Here is a 13,112-nt window from a genome sequence, read left to right as displayed (position 1 = left end):
TCAACAGGACTAGCGTGTACTAGAGCAGGATGCCTTTGCTGGCAACAAACAGTGGAAGCCGGTGACCACACACAGGGTATCCTGGGTAACTCTCACTATGCTCCAACAGCGTGGGTTGCATTCCAATCGTCTATTAGGAGTCACAGCTCTACGCCAGAAAGGGGTGCTCACTTGAAGATTAGGTCAACTGCTTTGAATCCACCTGTGGAATTCCCCATGACCACTGTAGGTTTGTTTCATTCACCTGCACCACTGAACCAGTTCACAGTGTGGCACGAGCAGCTCAGAAATGGCACAGCTCAACTCTAGCTGTGTAGGTGTTATGTTTTGCCAGCCTAATGTGCATCACCCACGCAAGTTTAAGAGGTTACAAGTCACAGGTATGGTCAGCTTCAGAACCACACCCTACATTTCCTTGAGCACAGTAGACACGCGTAAACAAGGTTTCAACAGCGTTTAAGCTCATGTGCTGTGTTGTCTTCTGCGCTGCTGCTTCGCACCTGCATGTCTGCACCAAGTCAGCATCATCAGTAGGGAAGTTAAAAAAAATGTGAACTAGTCCTGCACCTTTCCTGTACCGTTTGAAACAACCATGGTTCACATGACGTCATTGCTGCATCACTGAAACAAATGACATGGTGCAGCACCTTGTGAACTGTTTATGTGATGCAGGTGAAACGAATAGACCTTATTCTAGCCATGTGCACACAGGCTAATATGGTTTCCTCATGGGCTACCATGGTGAGCTAACTATTATTGATGCAGAAATAATTGATACTAGCAAGCTATGAAAGACTTAATCTTTGCTCAACTTTCACTTTAGGAAAACTTAGCTGCCTATTTAAGGTATTAATGTGATTAGCATTCTCGGGGTATTTCATGCACTTTATAGTTTGCCTATCTGTGTCTCACCGTTTTCTTGCCGACTTGGGTCGCTGTATTGTCCATTGCCTTATGATTAGCGCATTGGGCTTATGTGCTGGGGAAACAGGTTTTGAGACTAATCAGACCAACTTGGGTTGCTGTATATTTGAGAATGTGTGTGTGCTGCTCTTCATTAACCTGTTTATGCCAACTTGGATTACTGGGTATGTGCTACTGTGTAGACGCCGCTGTTCAATCAATCTCTTTCACTTTACCTTGGGTCAATCGGTATGTGGAACTGGGTATGTGCAGCCCGGTTCCTCGCCAGGCGAACGCTCAAGTTTCCCGACTTCGTCGCACCGATGATAATCAAGACGATTCGGCTCTCGTAGCATACACTGACGCCAGTGTTAATGGTACCACGATTCACACAGCTCTCGTGTGCCCATTGATACCAGAGGCAGGCCAGACGTGCTCGTATGTTGCCGATCCTGCACCGCCGGCTTATCTTGCCGAGCTTGCCGCCATACGGGATGCCTTGGCCGCATTGCTCCCCTTTGTTCAAGCTGCTCGATATTCTCAGCTCATCATTCGCACGGACTCGACTCAAGCCATCCACGACATACGTAGGGTATCTCGGTCCTCTCTTCTCTCGGATAGCATTCACCGTATTGCTGCCACTACGAATTTAGTGATACGCGTTCAGTGGGTGCCTCGAGCAGCCCTGCCGGGTCTACTTGAAGCAGATTTGGCAACCCACCCTGAGAACATAACGTACCCACTTCCGCATTTTCCTGAAGACGCTTGCGGACAACTGCTCCGGGAAAAAGAAAACCTCCGACGTACCACACGAGCTCTTATACCTCCGTGTGGGTCAGACCTCCCTGGTGGGTTAACCCGCCGAGAGGAAGTTACGTTACGGAGGCTGCGTGTCGGGGTCGCACTCACCCCGTCTGTGACCGCTCTCTGGGCACAACAGTACCACGGTCCCTATGATACATCGTGCCCATTTTGTGACACTACGATTCAAAATGTGACAGTGACACACCTATTATGGACGTGCTCAGGACTTCACCTAAGCCGTCTCCGCCACCTACGGGCAACAGGCCTTCGGCCTGGCCGCCCACCCGACCTTGAACGTTGGATTCATGGACCGTATCATCGTTCACTTCTGGATTTTTTACATGAATCAAGTCTGTTCGTGTATTTTTGATATGCTTTGTATTATGCCTAAGGGCAAGCTTTCGAAAAAAAAACTGGGTATGTGCTAAACTTTAATGAACCTCTTTGACAACAACTTCGATCACTGGGTTTGTGCCTTTTTCCAATGCCAAAAAGAATTACTTGAAACTTATCTGGTGTTCGGCAGAATCAAACTCGCGACAAATATATTCAACAATTTTGTCTGAATTCACACAAGCACCACGTGCGGACTTCATGTTGGCACTGCAAGATGGAAAGCACAAAAAAGGAGCTAAGCTGTATACATGCCTCAAACATCAGGCATTTCAGCGGTGGCAATAAAGCGTGTCACTGTACTGCTTCATTGCTATTGGCATTAACGTTGACATTCATTGTTAGATGGGTGCTGCTGGAATTTTATAAGTAAATAACAATCATAAGAACATGTAAACGTCACTCACCACTCTCAAAAATCTTGGACGCAACTGCATTTTGAAGCACCGAATTAAGCTGCCGAGCTTCAGTTAATTTGGCCTTCAATTTCTCAATTTTCTTGAGGAAGCTTTCGTTCTGTTCATGCAGCTCCTTTTTGAGGTCAGCATTTTCTGCTTCTGCTTTTTCGAGCTCAGCCCGTATATCGCAGCCATCGCTGCAACACATACAGCTGGACGGGCTCTCCTGCTCAATATGGGCAGCCAGGGCTGCCTCAATCGCACCTTGCGTATCGAGGCGAAGCTGCTTTGTTGAAGGTGCAGCCTGCAGTAGTAATTTAAAAAAAAAAGATTGCTGTGGTGGTGCACTAATGCAAAGCTTACTGCCTTTCACAGAAATATGTCACACATAGAAAGTAAGCCTTTGGAACTCAACAAGTCTAAATTTACAATGATGTCTAAACTTCCACTTGTGACAGTGTGATTCCAGATAGCCATTGGATAGAGAGAGCCTTAATAGGCCTTAAACGCTTCGCAATATTGCAGTTTAGAGCTCACATATTTTTATCAATATTGAAAGCACGTAAAATGGCTCTTTGTTTTCTTTTTTACTAATTTCTAACATCACACTGAGCTTTTCAATTTGAAGGTAAATGTTTGAAGAAAAATGCATAATCTTGCACTCGGCTGCGCAACGCTCTAAACAGCGAAGCTGGGCGATCGTAGCCCAGCAATTTCCGGAATGCGTGCAAACTTTTCATCTATTACTCATGATGATAATTTCTTTTCGTGAATCTCGGACTTACAGCCGTCACTGCGCATTGCATAGCGCAGCTTGCAGCACTGACACCACGTTCCAACACTGACACCGCGTTCCAACGCATTGAAATGCCCACAAAGCGTTCCAGCTGACCTGCTCCGTAAATGCGTCTCTTTCTCTCAGTCTCATTTTCTTTATCTCTCTCCTGAGCATGGCGCGCAAAACCTCTTCACCTCGCAGAGCACGAGCGTGCGAACGTGCCAACTGTGGACGAAGACGACGTTGCTCGAACGCAATCATAGGTTCGCATAAATGCACGTCCTACAAGCGTGGCTGTATAGCCTAGTGGTTACGACGCTTGCCTTGGGACCGCGGGTTCGAATCCCGCCTCAGCAAGAAAGTTTAATTTCTTTTATTTCTTTGATAGTTTCTTGAGAGCCACAAAACACGAACCACAAACGACAAATTACGGCTGGCTTAAACAGCGCTGTTAATAATAACATTTCAAAGCTAGCATTCATACTGTTCCCAGAACATAGTGGAGCAGCAAATGCAAAATAAGAAAAATTGACACATGCCAACAGTATTTCACCAAAGGATTCTCTAAGATATAAGCAAACAAAAGGGCTTTGCTCAAATGACGAGTTATCGTAGCTTTGCTTCTACACTTCACTCTCTCAACCATGCTTTTCTGTACAGTAAATTACACATTGCATTAGACGTGCACTGAAAGTTGGCATGTCATGATGGTCAAATGTGTTCAATGCACAGACTCAATTGGCAGAACTTATGTGCTTTCATCGAGCAGATCAAGCAGTACGTGTCATAGTGTAGTCTAATACCCAAGTGCCAAAAAGAAGAAAGTATTGAGTAATCATACCTTCCCTTTCGTCCTCTTCTTCCCTTTCGTTTCATTGAGGTTCATTGTTTTTCTGGGCCTCTTACTTTGGAACATTTCCATTTCCTCCAACGTTTCTGCACGGCACCAGAAAGCAGTGGCATTTGAGCAGGCATGAAATAATATTGCGCAACGCATACACAACACTGACAGTATAGGTTACAACTGTTTTTCTTTTTAGCATCTTACAACACAAATGTAACATTACAATAAAACCTGCACTTAAGTTTTCACTAGTCTTGTTATGTCTGACCTTGACAAGATCTATTGACAAGCATTGTAATTATATACAATGGCAAGATTTGCAGGCAATTAAATTTTTACCAGCAAAAACTACCCACGAGAAAATTAACATGACTAGAATTGAGCATGTGTGTAAGACAGATTGGTGTAATGCCATACCAACTTTAAATTATGCAAGGTGTCAACTTCTCCTCAACCAAGCTATTGGTTTTTTTTTCACTTTAGTGGAAGCACCAAGATTGTAAATGTATTTCTGTAAATCACAACAGTTGCTCTCGGAGCACTGCATCAACATTTGCACTCTCAGTGCCCGTGCACAGACATTTGCACCATTTTTCCAAGTCAAACATTAACTATTATGATTTGAAATTGGCCCGCTGTTTAGTTTTTTTAACACAATTGTATTTATTGGGTCAACAAATTGATCTCTACCTGGACTCGTTGGGATCAATACGGACAAAAAAAAAGCCCTAGAACTCCATTCAAGAAGCTTAGTCATGCACGAACACCCAATGAAAATTCTCTTCTATGATATATCCACTATGTCAGGTGCTATATATCTAAGCAAATTCTGTTGACCGAGTTATGCCAGTGGTTCAAAGAAATTGGTAAAGTTTCAAGGTAGACTTTTAACTTCACAAAATAGCTAAATGCTTCTCTCTAAATTTGAAGGCTCGCATTGTAATTGTTTTTTACGATTATCAAATTTTGTTGTATCACGCGACTGCTTATCCAATGACTTAAAATTGGCATTTTAAACCATGATGTCTAATTGTAAGAACTTGGACCTGCAGTGATCCCCAATTGCGAAATTGGGTGCCACTGAAAACCCCAATTGGACTCGATGTTTTCTTTTATTTAACTTTCTCGGCAACCCAATATCACTATACACCGACACCGTAAGGTTTGTGCAGCAGCTTACCTGTCATGTGGAGCACCTTAGCTTCATAATAGCCACCGGAGACACTGTCGTCGCCGTGCCACCATACTTCATAGTCTTTCGTGCCGTCAAAATCGGCAACGCTTGTCGGACGAAATCCTCTAATCGCACTCGGTTGAACAACCTCCGTTGTCGAGTCTACCTCGTACTGAACAAGAACCAGCATTCTGTCTGCAGAGGCACACTAGCAGATCGCGACGATTTTGGTTTTATAGAAGCACGTGCTTAGCAGGGCAATTCGGACAGTGCGCAGGCCAACACGTACGGAAGAAGGAAAAAACACACAACGTCGAGCTATGGATACGACTTCAGCAGGGGAGTGATGAAATCCGTATCATTACAATCGCGCCCCCAGTGGTTGTTCATCTGTAGCAACGAAACTGAAAACACCAAAAAGCGCATTATTTTAAAAGCAGTAATCGTACACCACTGTAAGTCATATACCAATTTATATTTTACATTTATACGGTGGATTTAGCCAATTTAGTTCTCTAAATCGGAGATGCCGCACAGGCAGAGTGTTGCAGTAAGGTACAATGTTGGGCTAGCTGGAATTAGAAAGATTACACATTACAAAGAGATGCAAATTATTTTATATAGTGTGTTCTTGTGCGAGCTTGGCGGCACCCACCACGACCTCCATGCAAGCCACGAGAAAAGCTTTTTTTTTTCCCCACTGAAATAAAGTCGAGCGAGTTGGTATGATTCATGTCACTGAAAGGCACGAGTAACAAAAAAGGCAACACGGGCGCCGGAGTTTGCCTCATCCAGTCCGTCTTTCTGAGCATTTTTTTTTTCGTGTTTGCAAGTGTGCCCTGCATTGTCATAAAGCCTTTTCCTTCCTCCGTGCAACTAGCCCGCCAGCATGCACATTTATTATGAAACGAGGGATGCGGCTGACATAGGACTAATTCAATATATTCACATATTTATATATTTCTTAGACGCAGCAAAATAATGTGTAATGTTTACTTTTGGGGTAATTTGCTTTTGAAGATTGCGAAATATCGCAAACTTCTGTTGTAAACAGCCCGGCAACTACACGCTCAAGAAAGCTCAATTTTGGATAAATTAGAGTTTAAGGAATTTCCATTTAGGACGCAAAATTTTATTCATGTACCTTTATTAGTTTTAAACCGCAGCTTAGTAGCTTTAATACCTTCCCGCAAAAATGGGCAAAAGTAGGACCAGAATTCTAAATATTGCTTAATTTCGGTCGAATTATTAAGAAAACTAATAAAGGTACATAAATGAAATTTTGCGTCTTAAATGGAAATTCCTTGAACTCTAATTTATCCACAATTTAGCTTCCTTGAGCGTGTAGTTGCCGGGCTGTTTACAACAGAAGTTTGCGATATTTCGCAATCTTCAAAAGCAAATTACCCAAAAATAAAAAATTCAACATTCTTTTGCTGCGTCTAATAGATAAATATGTCCTAAAGCTACACAGCAAGCCGCAATGCAGAAAGTGCGGTAGTTTCTTCTAAATATGGTCACAACTGAGATACAGTTCGCAAAAACCATGTATCTCATGCTTGTTCATGAACAATTATATTTAAATCACATTAATCAATTTCTTTACATCATATATAGTTGGAATCTACAAGAATTAAGCTTTTTATGGTATATACGACAAATTTATATCCTAAGCAGAAGAACCACCACGGTTGCTCCAAAAGTACTAAAACGGGGGGCTCGTGCCGCGGGAGTGGGACCGCCACCTTAAAGCATAGGCCGATGCGTAGCGTGCGCAGATTACGCAGAAAGTATTAGTGAAATTTTGTATCCATATTCATGCATCCCCCCCCCCCCCCATGCAGGGATCCCCCCCCCTTTTTTTTGTAGGAAGCCAGTAAAATGTTTTCAGTGCAACTAGCATATAAATTCCGTTTGTAGCAAATATATTTACATCGATAATAAAACCTACGTTTCCTTTAAGGCTTTCGTTCATCTGCTACACACGAGGTTAAACATTATATAGATTAAATATTTTGGAAAACTCGGACAGAAAACCCTACCTTATCAGGCGACAACAAAAGCACAAGCTTTCCTGCTAGTCTGTTCTTTCGTTCCTCCATGTGGGAAACTATCATCCATCCATCTATCCGTGCATCTATCCTCGTGTTGCGCAATTCGCACGATTCGCATTTTTAACGAACAAAAAACGACTACTGTTCCGTGTTCTGCTCCGTGACTGAGGCACGTTCGGCAGCTAGACCGAAATATAGTGCTGAATGAAATGTCGCAAATACCGCCGAAACGTTACCGGCAGTATCTGCAGCCTGGATCGAGCAGTCAAGTCCCAAGGCAAACTCGGAAGTACGTGTCGAAAAGGATCACCAAACTTGCCGCCGCTACTACTAAGGTACGTATGCATGCATTGGAAGCTTCATGAACTTTTTGAGATATAAATTATTGGATTACAAACACGAAATCTAGAGTGGATAACAAGCAGCATAGCTATGTGTTACGAGAACGAAACACCTAGCGCCGTCTTTACAGCCGGCATTATCGAAATGATTAAGTGTGGCTCACGTAGCATTTTCGGTGTTCCGCCACTGCTGCCATCGGTTCTTCAATGCCCGTTTACTGCCCCGCGAAGCACGCAACAGCGCAGCACCGGCACTCGCCGCGGTAGGCGATGGCGTTGCACTGCTGAGCTCGAGGTTGGATCCCGGCCACTGCGGGATCCAACCCGCCGTTGCCGGGATCATTTCGATGTAAGCTAATTACTGCCCGTTTCTGGAATCCAATATAAAGAATAAGCATTTTAAAACTCGGACGCAGCTGACTTCGCATGTTATTCGTGGTCCAATACATAACTGCTTTGCGCAATTTAGCTGGTGTGTGTCAACATCCCTCAAAGCTTTATTGCAAGCACCTTTTCCAGATAGAATGCTTGAGTTTCAAATGATCTCTGTGTGATGATAATCCTTTTTTATTTGCTCCATGCTGTTTCAGAACACGCCAGCCAACCTGCACAGCCCTTCCACAGATGCCACTTGTGGCATTAGTACTCAAGACCACAGTGATGATTTAAGGCAACCGAGCTCCAGCCTTGCAGAAATATGTGCTGGTCCAAATATGAGTGCAATTGCAGGTTCTTCGGAAGAGGAGGAAACTGGCCAAGCTATGAGTGCAGCAATTGCAACTTCTTTGGAAGAGGAGGAAACTGGCCAAGCTACAAGTGAAACCGATGTTTCGTGTGATGAAGATGCAACAAGCTTCAGCGGGAGTGAGCTCAATTTTGCTGCAGAGTTGAGCTCCGATAGTGATCCTGTTCAAGAAACAGATGAAATGGACAGTGATGATGAAGGAAGTGAACAGATGCATGATGCCGAAGGAAGTGCGAGTGAAGCTGCAGGAGATGATGATTTCATTAAATATTTTGAAAAACTCGCACAGGAAACCCTACCTTATCAGGCGACAACAAAAGCACAAGCTTTCCTGCTAGTGCTTACATACATTGTCACTGCAGGACTTACATGGGCACAAGTTCAAGGACTTTTAACTCTGATCAATGCCTTGTTTGGGGAAAAAGTCGTGCCATGCACTACCTACTCCCTGAGAAAGCTGTGGAAGAGCAAAAAAGAAGCGTTGAGGGTGCACTTATATTGTCAAGCCTGCCATAACTACCTCGGACTTTCTTGTGATGCCAAAAACAAGTCCAGTGTCACCTGTGCTTCATGTGGTGCAGAAAAGAAGCTTCAAGAGTTAATGAGTTCCGGGAGTTTCTTTTTAATGTTTAACTTGAAGCAGCAGTTGCTGGAACTCTTGAAACAAGTTGGCAGAACCCTCCACACCAACTTGCAGAAACTGTCATCGGGGCCTCTCGTGCCAGGCGTTTTTGTTGACATCACCGACGGAAGTTTGTATCGAAGTGTACGAAAGCAGTTAAACATGGCCTGGAGTGACATCACATTGACCTTCAACAGTGATGGGGCACCTGTGTTTAATTCCAGCAAGAGCACAATTTGGCCAGTTCAAGTGATGATAAATGAGCTTCCAGTCTTGATGCGGTGGCAAAATGTGCTCGTCTCAGGGCTATGGTTCTCAAAGACTCACCCACCGATGCATCTCTTCTTGACAAAGTTTGTTGAAGAAGTTACCAATGTTGGAACTCTAGTGTGGTCTCATGCTGGAAGGACCGTGAGATCAGCAGTACACGCAGTTGCTTGTTGTGTGGACTCTCCGGCAAGGGCAGCTATCTTAAACAGCAAGCAGTTTAATGGATACTTTGGGTGCAGCTGGTGCTTGCAGCAAGGTGAAGTTATTGATGGTAAGTGTGCTTGACTCTGACATGTTTTCTGAATTTATAACATATTTATCACCTTTGTTTTGAAGATACGAGTAAAGCTGTTTTGTGATTTTTATAACAATCGTAATATCTGGGCACTGAAAACTGCACCAACGATGCTGTTACATTTAATATAGTGCGTTTTTAGAAATGAGGTAGCACATTTGAGCCACAAATGCAGGCAATTGCATGGATGAAAAGCTCCAGAATAGATTACCAAGCTGAATTGAAAACCGTCATTTTTTTTTCTTTCAGTAATTCCGGAGTGGAAAGAAATAGTAACATTCTAGGTCAGTTCTGGCTCGAGCAAAACCTAATGTTCATTCCCGGTTTCTGGTTTTCGGTTCAGTTTCAGTTCACTTAGAACTTGCTGTTGGGTGCAAAAATAACTGATGCTGTTCGAATGCCTTCTTTTAATGTGACGCATGAATTGTTCAAGCAGGTTGCTGTTATCAATATCATCAGCTGGCAATCATATTTATCAACTTTTGTTGTGCTACTCCAAAACCTGAATAAAATTAATGTAGGTGTTTCAGGCATTTGGTCGGTTTTGCGATTGGAATTCCAGAAAAAAACTGGATTTCGGCAGTCAGTTTAGCCTAGCAAAGTGTGCAGGAGAGCGAAATCACATTTGTATGGCCGGTTAAGAGCATACTCTTGTTTCATCATCATCATCATCATCATCAGCCTATATTTATGTCCACTGCAGGACGAAGGCCTCTCCCTGCGATCTCCAATTACCCCTGTCTTGCGCTAGCGTATTCCAACTTGCGCCTGCGAATTTCCTAACCTCATCATCCCACCTGACTTTCTGCCGTCCTCGACTGCGCTTACCTTCTCTTGGTATCCATTCTGTAACCCTAATGGTCCCCCGGTTATCCATCCTACGTATTACATGGCCTGCCCAGCTCCATTTCTTCCGCTTAATGTCAACTAGAATATCGTCTACCCCCGTTTGTTCTCTGATCCACACCGCTCTCTTCCTGTCTCTTAACGTTACTCCTAAGATTTTTCGTTCCATTGCTCTTTGTGCGGTCCTTAACTTGTTCTCGAGCTTCTTTGTCAACCTCCAAGTTTCTGCCCCGTATGTTAGCACCGGTAGAATGCAATGATTGTACACTTTTCAGGGGGACCTTAAGTGGTTATTAATTGCAGTGCAGCAGAGAAGCGATCATTCTTAACAGCAGAGCTGTTTCTTGGTTGCGTCGCGTAGTGCGAATAAAAACTGCTACTGGCGATGTCACCGCACATTGCCTTGACATGGGAGGTTAAGGCGAGGTGAGGAGAGCATGTGCGCGCTATGCTCGGGAGAGAGAAAGAGAAAATGAGAGCGAGAAATTGTAGCAGCACTAACGAGGCAACGCGCAGAGCTGCCGCCGAAGCCGTCCGCGTTTCCCTGCATTAGCGCCAAACACTACACATCATCATTGTGTGTGTAGTAATTGTCACATGGGGTGGAGAGGGGGGGTTGAAATCAGACTTTTTCTCTACACTATGGCACATCTCTTCAAGTGATAGTAGTCGGAGCATATGTGCAGTGAAAGCAGGTTTGGCAGGTGTGATGAGATAATTAGATGGGCCACATTGCATGTGCTTCATGGAGAGCTAGAGCCTAGGGATATATGTTCTATCTTTGCGTTTAATTTTTCATTCTTTTTGGCCTGTGTCATTAGTCAAGTGCACATTAATATATCTGCCAATTTTTCATTTACATGTTCTAGCAAGCTTTAACACACAAATAATTTTGATGCATAAAAAAATTTTCTTTTCAGGCACACTGAAGTACCCATTTTGCAACCAAGTGCCTGACAGGACGCACAGTGGTGTATTGAAAGCAATGGTGCAAGCGGTGCAGAAGAAGGAACCAGTGTTTGGCATCAAAGGTCCGTCTACACTGATCAAGCTGCAAGGCTTTGATCTCGTTTGGGGGCTGCCTCCCGACTACATGCACTGCGTCTTGGAAGGTGTGACCAAACAGGTTACTGAAATGTGGTTGTCAGCTACTGGTTCCACATGGTATATTGGGAGGCACTTGAAACTAATCGATTCCAGGTTGCTCTCGATAAAGCCACCAATAATCTTTTCAAGATCGGGACGGCCTTTGTCAGAGCGTGCATTTTGGAAGGCTACAGAGTGGCGCTCTTGGCTTCTATTTTACAGCCTTCCATGTGTCTCTGACATATTGCCACGACCTTATCTGACACATTTCACACATTTTGCAAAGGCCGTGTTTCTTTTATTGAAGTATGTTGTTCTGGAAAGTGAAATTTGTGCTGCTGAGAAGTCTCTCTTAACATTTGTTCAGCAGATGGCCACGCTTTATGGGCAGAATGCAATGACTTTTAATGTGCATCAATTATTGCACCTCACAAGGTCAACACGAATGTTTGGCCCCTTGTGGGCTACATCAACATTTCCATTCGAAGATGGAATTGGCAAGGCACTGCAGCTTGTGACAGCTGCTAAATATGTGCCTGCACAGATTGCTGAACGGTGCATCATGCACCAAACCTTGAGAACAGTTTCAATGCATATGGAGCTTTCACCCAGTTTTTTGTCTGCCAAAAAAGAGCTAGAACATAGCTATAGGAGATGCTCTCAGACATGTGTTCTTGGACAGGCACAGCCAGTTCTTGATATGCCAGAGGTTCTAAAAGGGCTTTTTGTTTCTAGATTTGGTAACGTTCCAGAAGTGTCCAAGTATTTTAGAGCCCAGGTTGGCACCATGATTATTCATAGTTCAGAGTATTGTGTGCCAAGCAAAACTTGCTCTTGCTATGTTAAAATGTCTGATGGAATGTACTGCTTTGTTCTAGGGATTTATGCGAAGGTAGGCATTATGTACTTTCATTGTCAGCAGTTGATCACCACACCATGTGCATTTGATGTGTTGCACATATTAGAGTGCCAGCTTCCACCTACTTCTGTGAATAATTTCTTGTATTGTTGTGATGAAGTGTCTTTGCAATGTGTCTTTTTTAGTGTGTGTAATAAGTCATACTTGTGCGAGTTGCCTAATAGGCTGGAAAAAAATTAGTAGCCACTTGGCCATGCAGCAGCCAAATTCACTGGCAGGCCATGCATGTTCTGTAAACATTCCTTGAAAGGGACACTAAAATGAAACATGAAATCAGCTTAGACAGATAAAGAATTCTTCGGAACCTCTGTTATAAATTTTTCGATAAGTTTGTTACAGGAAGCGAAGGTCTAAGTTCTACTTTTTGAATTTCATGCTGAAACCCCAACTCTGGTACATAAGCGTGGCATTGCGAATTTAAAAACTTTTTTTTTACTTGGGCTGTGTTGGCTCAATAAAAGTTTCCCAAGCTTTCCATATTCAGTCTCTCGCTCCTATAGAACATAATGTAGTTAATTCTTACCGATACAGAATTAACTAGGTCCCAGCAGATGCCGTCAAAATTCATGACATCACAGTGTGCTGGTGCAGAAACTTCAGGGCAGCCTTGACACCTATCTCTTGTTTTTGCAGCTTTTCT

The 13,112-nt window shown here is 43.5% G+C and overlaps 2 protein-coding genes across 2 annotated transcripts; one reads left to right on the top strand and one right to left on the bottom strand.

The window, feature by feature from the left end:
* Nucleotides 1-2,298: 2,298 nt before the first annotated feature.
* Nucleotides 2,299-5,557, bottom strand: LOC125943705 (uncharacterized). The gene is made up of 3 exons (XM_049663175.1): nucleotides 5,301-5,557; nucleotides 4,118-4,212; nucleotides 2,299-2,802 (listed from the first exon to the last, which is right to left on the bottom strand). The coding sequence occupies exons 1-3, from the start codon at nucleotides 5,482-5,484 to the stop codon at nucleotides 2,500-2,502; spliced, it is 582 nt and encodes a 193-aa protein (XP_049519132.1). The 5' UTR covers nucleotides 5,485-5,557; the 3' UTR covers nucleotides 2,299-2,499.
* Nucleotides 5,558-7,513: 1,956 nt separating this feature from the next.
* Nucleotides 7,514-12,765, top strand: LOC119443680 (uncharacterized). The gene is made up of 3 exons (XM_049663173.1): nucleotides 7,514-7,683; nucleotides 8,280-9,597; nucleotides 11,388-12,765. Exons 1-3 carry the CDS (start codon nucleotides 7,558-7,560, stop codon nucleotides 12,650-12,652), a joined length of 2,709 nt encoding a protein of 902 aa, XP_049519130.1. The 5' UTR covers nucleotides 7,514-7,557; the 3' UTR covers nucleotides 12,653-12,765.
* The last annotated feature ends 347 nt before the right edge of the window (nucleotides 12,766-13,112 follow it).

Source organism: Dermacentor silvarum, chromosome 3, assembly GCF_013339745.2.
Source record: "Dermacentor silvarum isolate Dsil-2018 chromosome 3, BIME_Dsil_1.4, whole genome shotgun sequence".
NCBI lineage: Eukaryota > Metazoa > Arthropoda > Arachnida > Ixodida > Ixodidae > Dermacentor > Dermacentor silvarum.
This window is presented reverse-complemented; position numbering and strand designations above follow the sequence as displayed.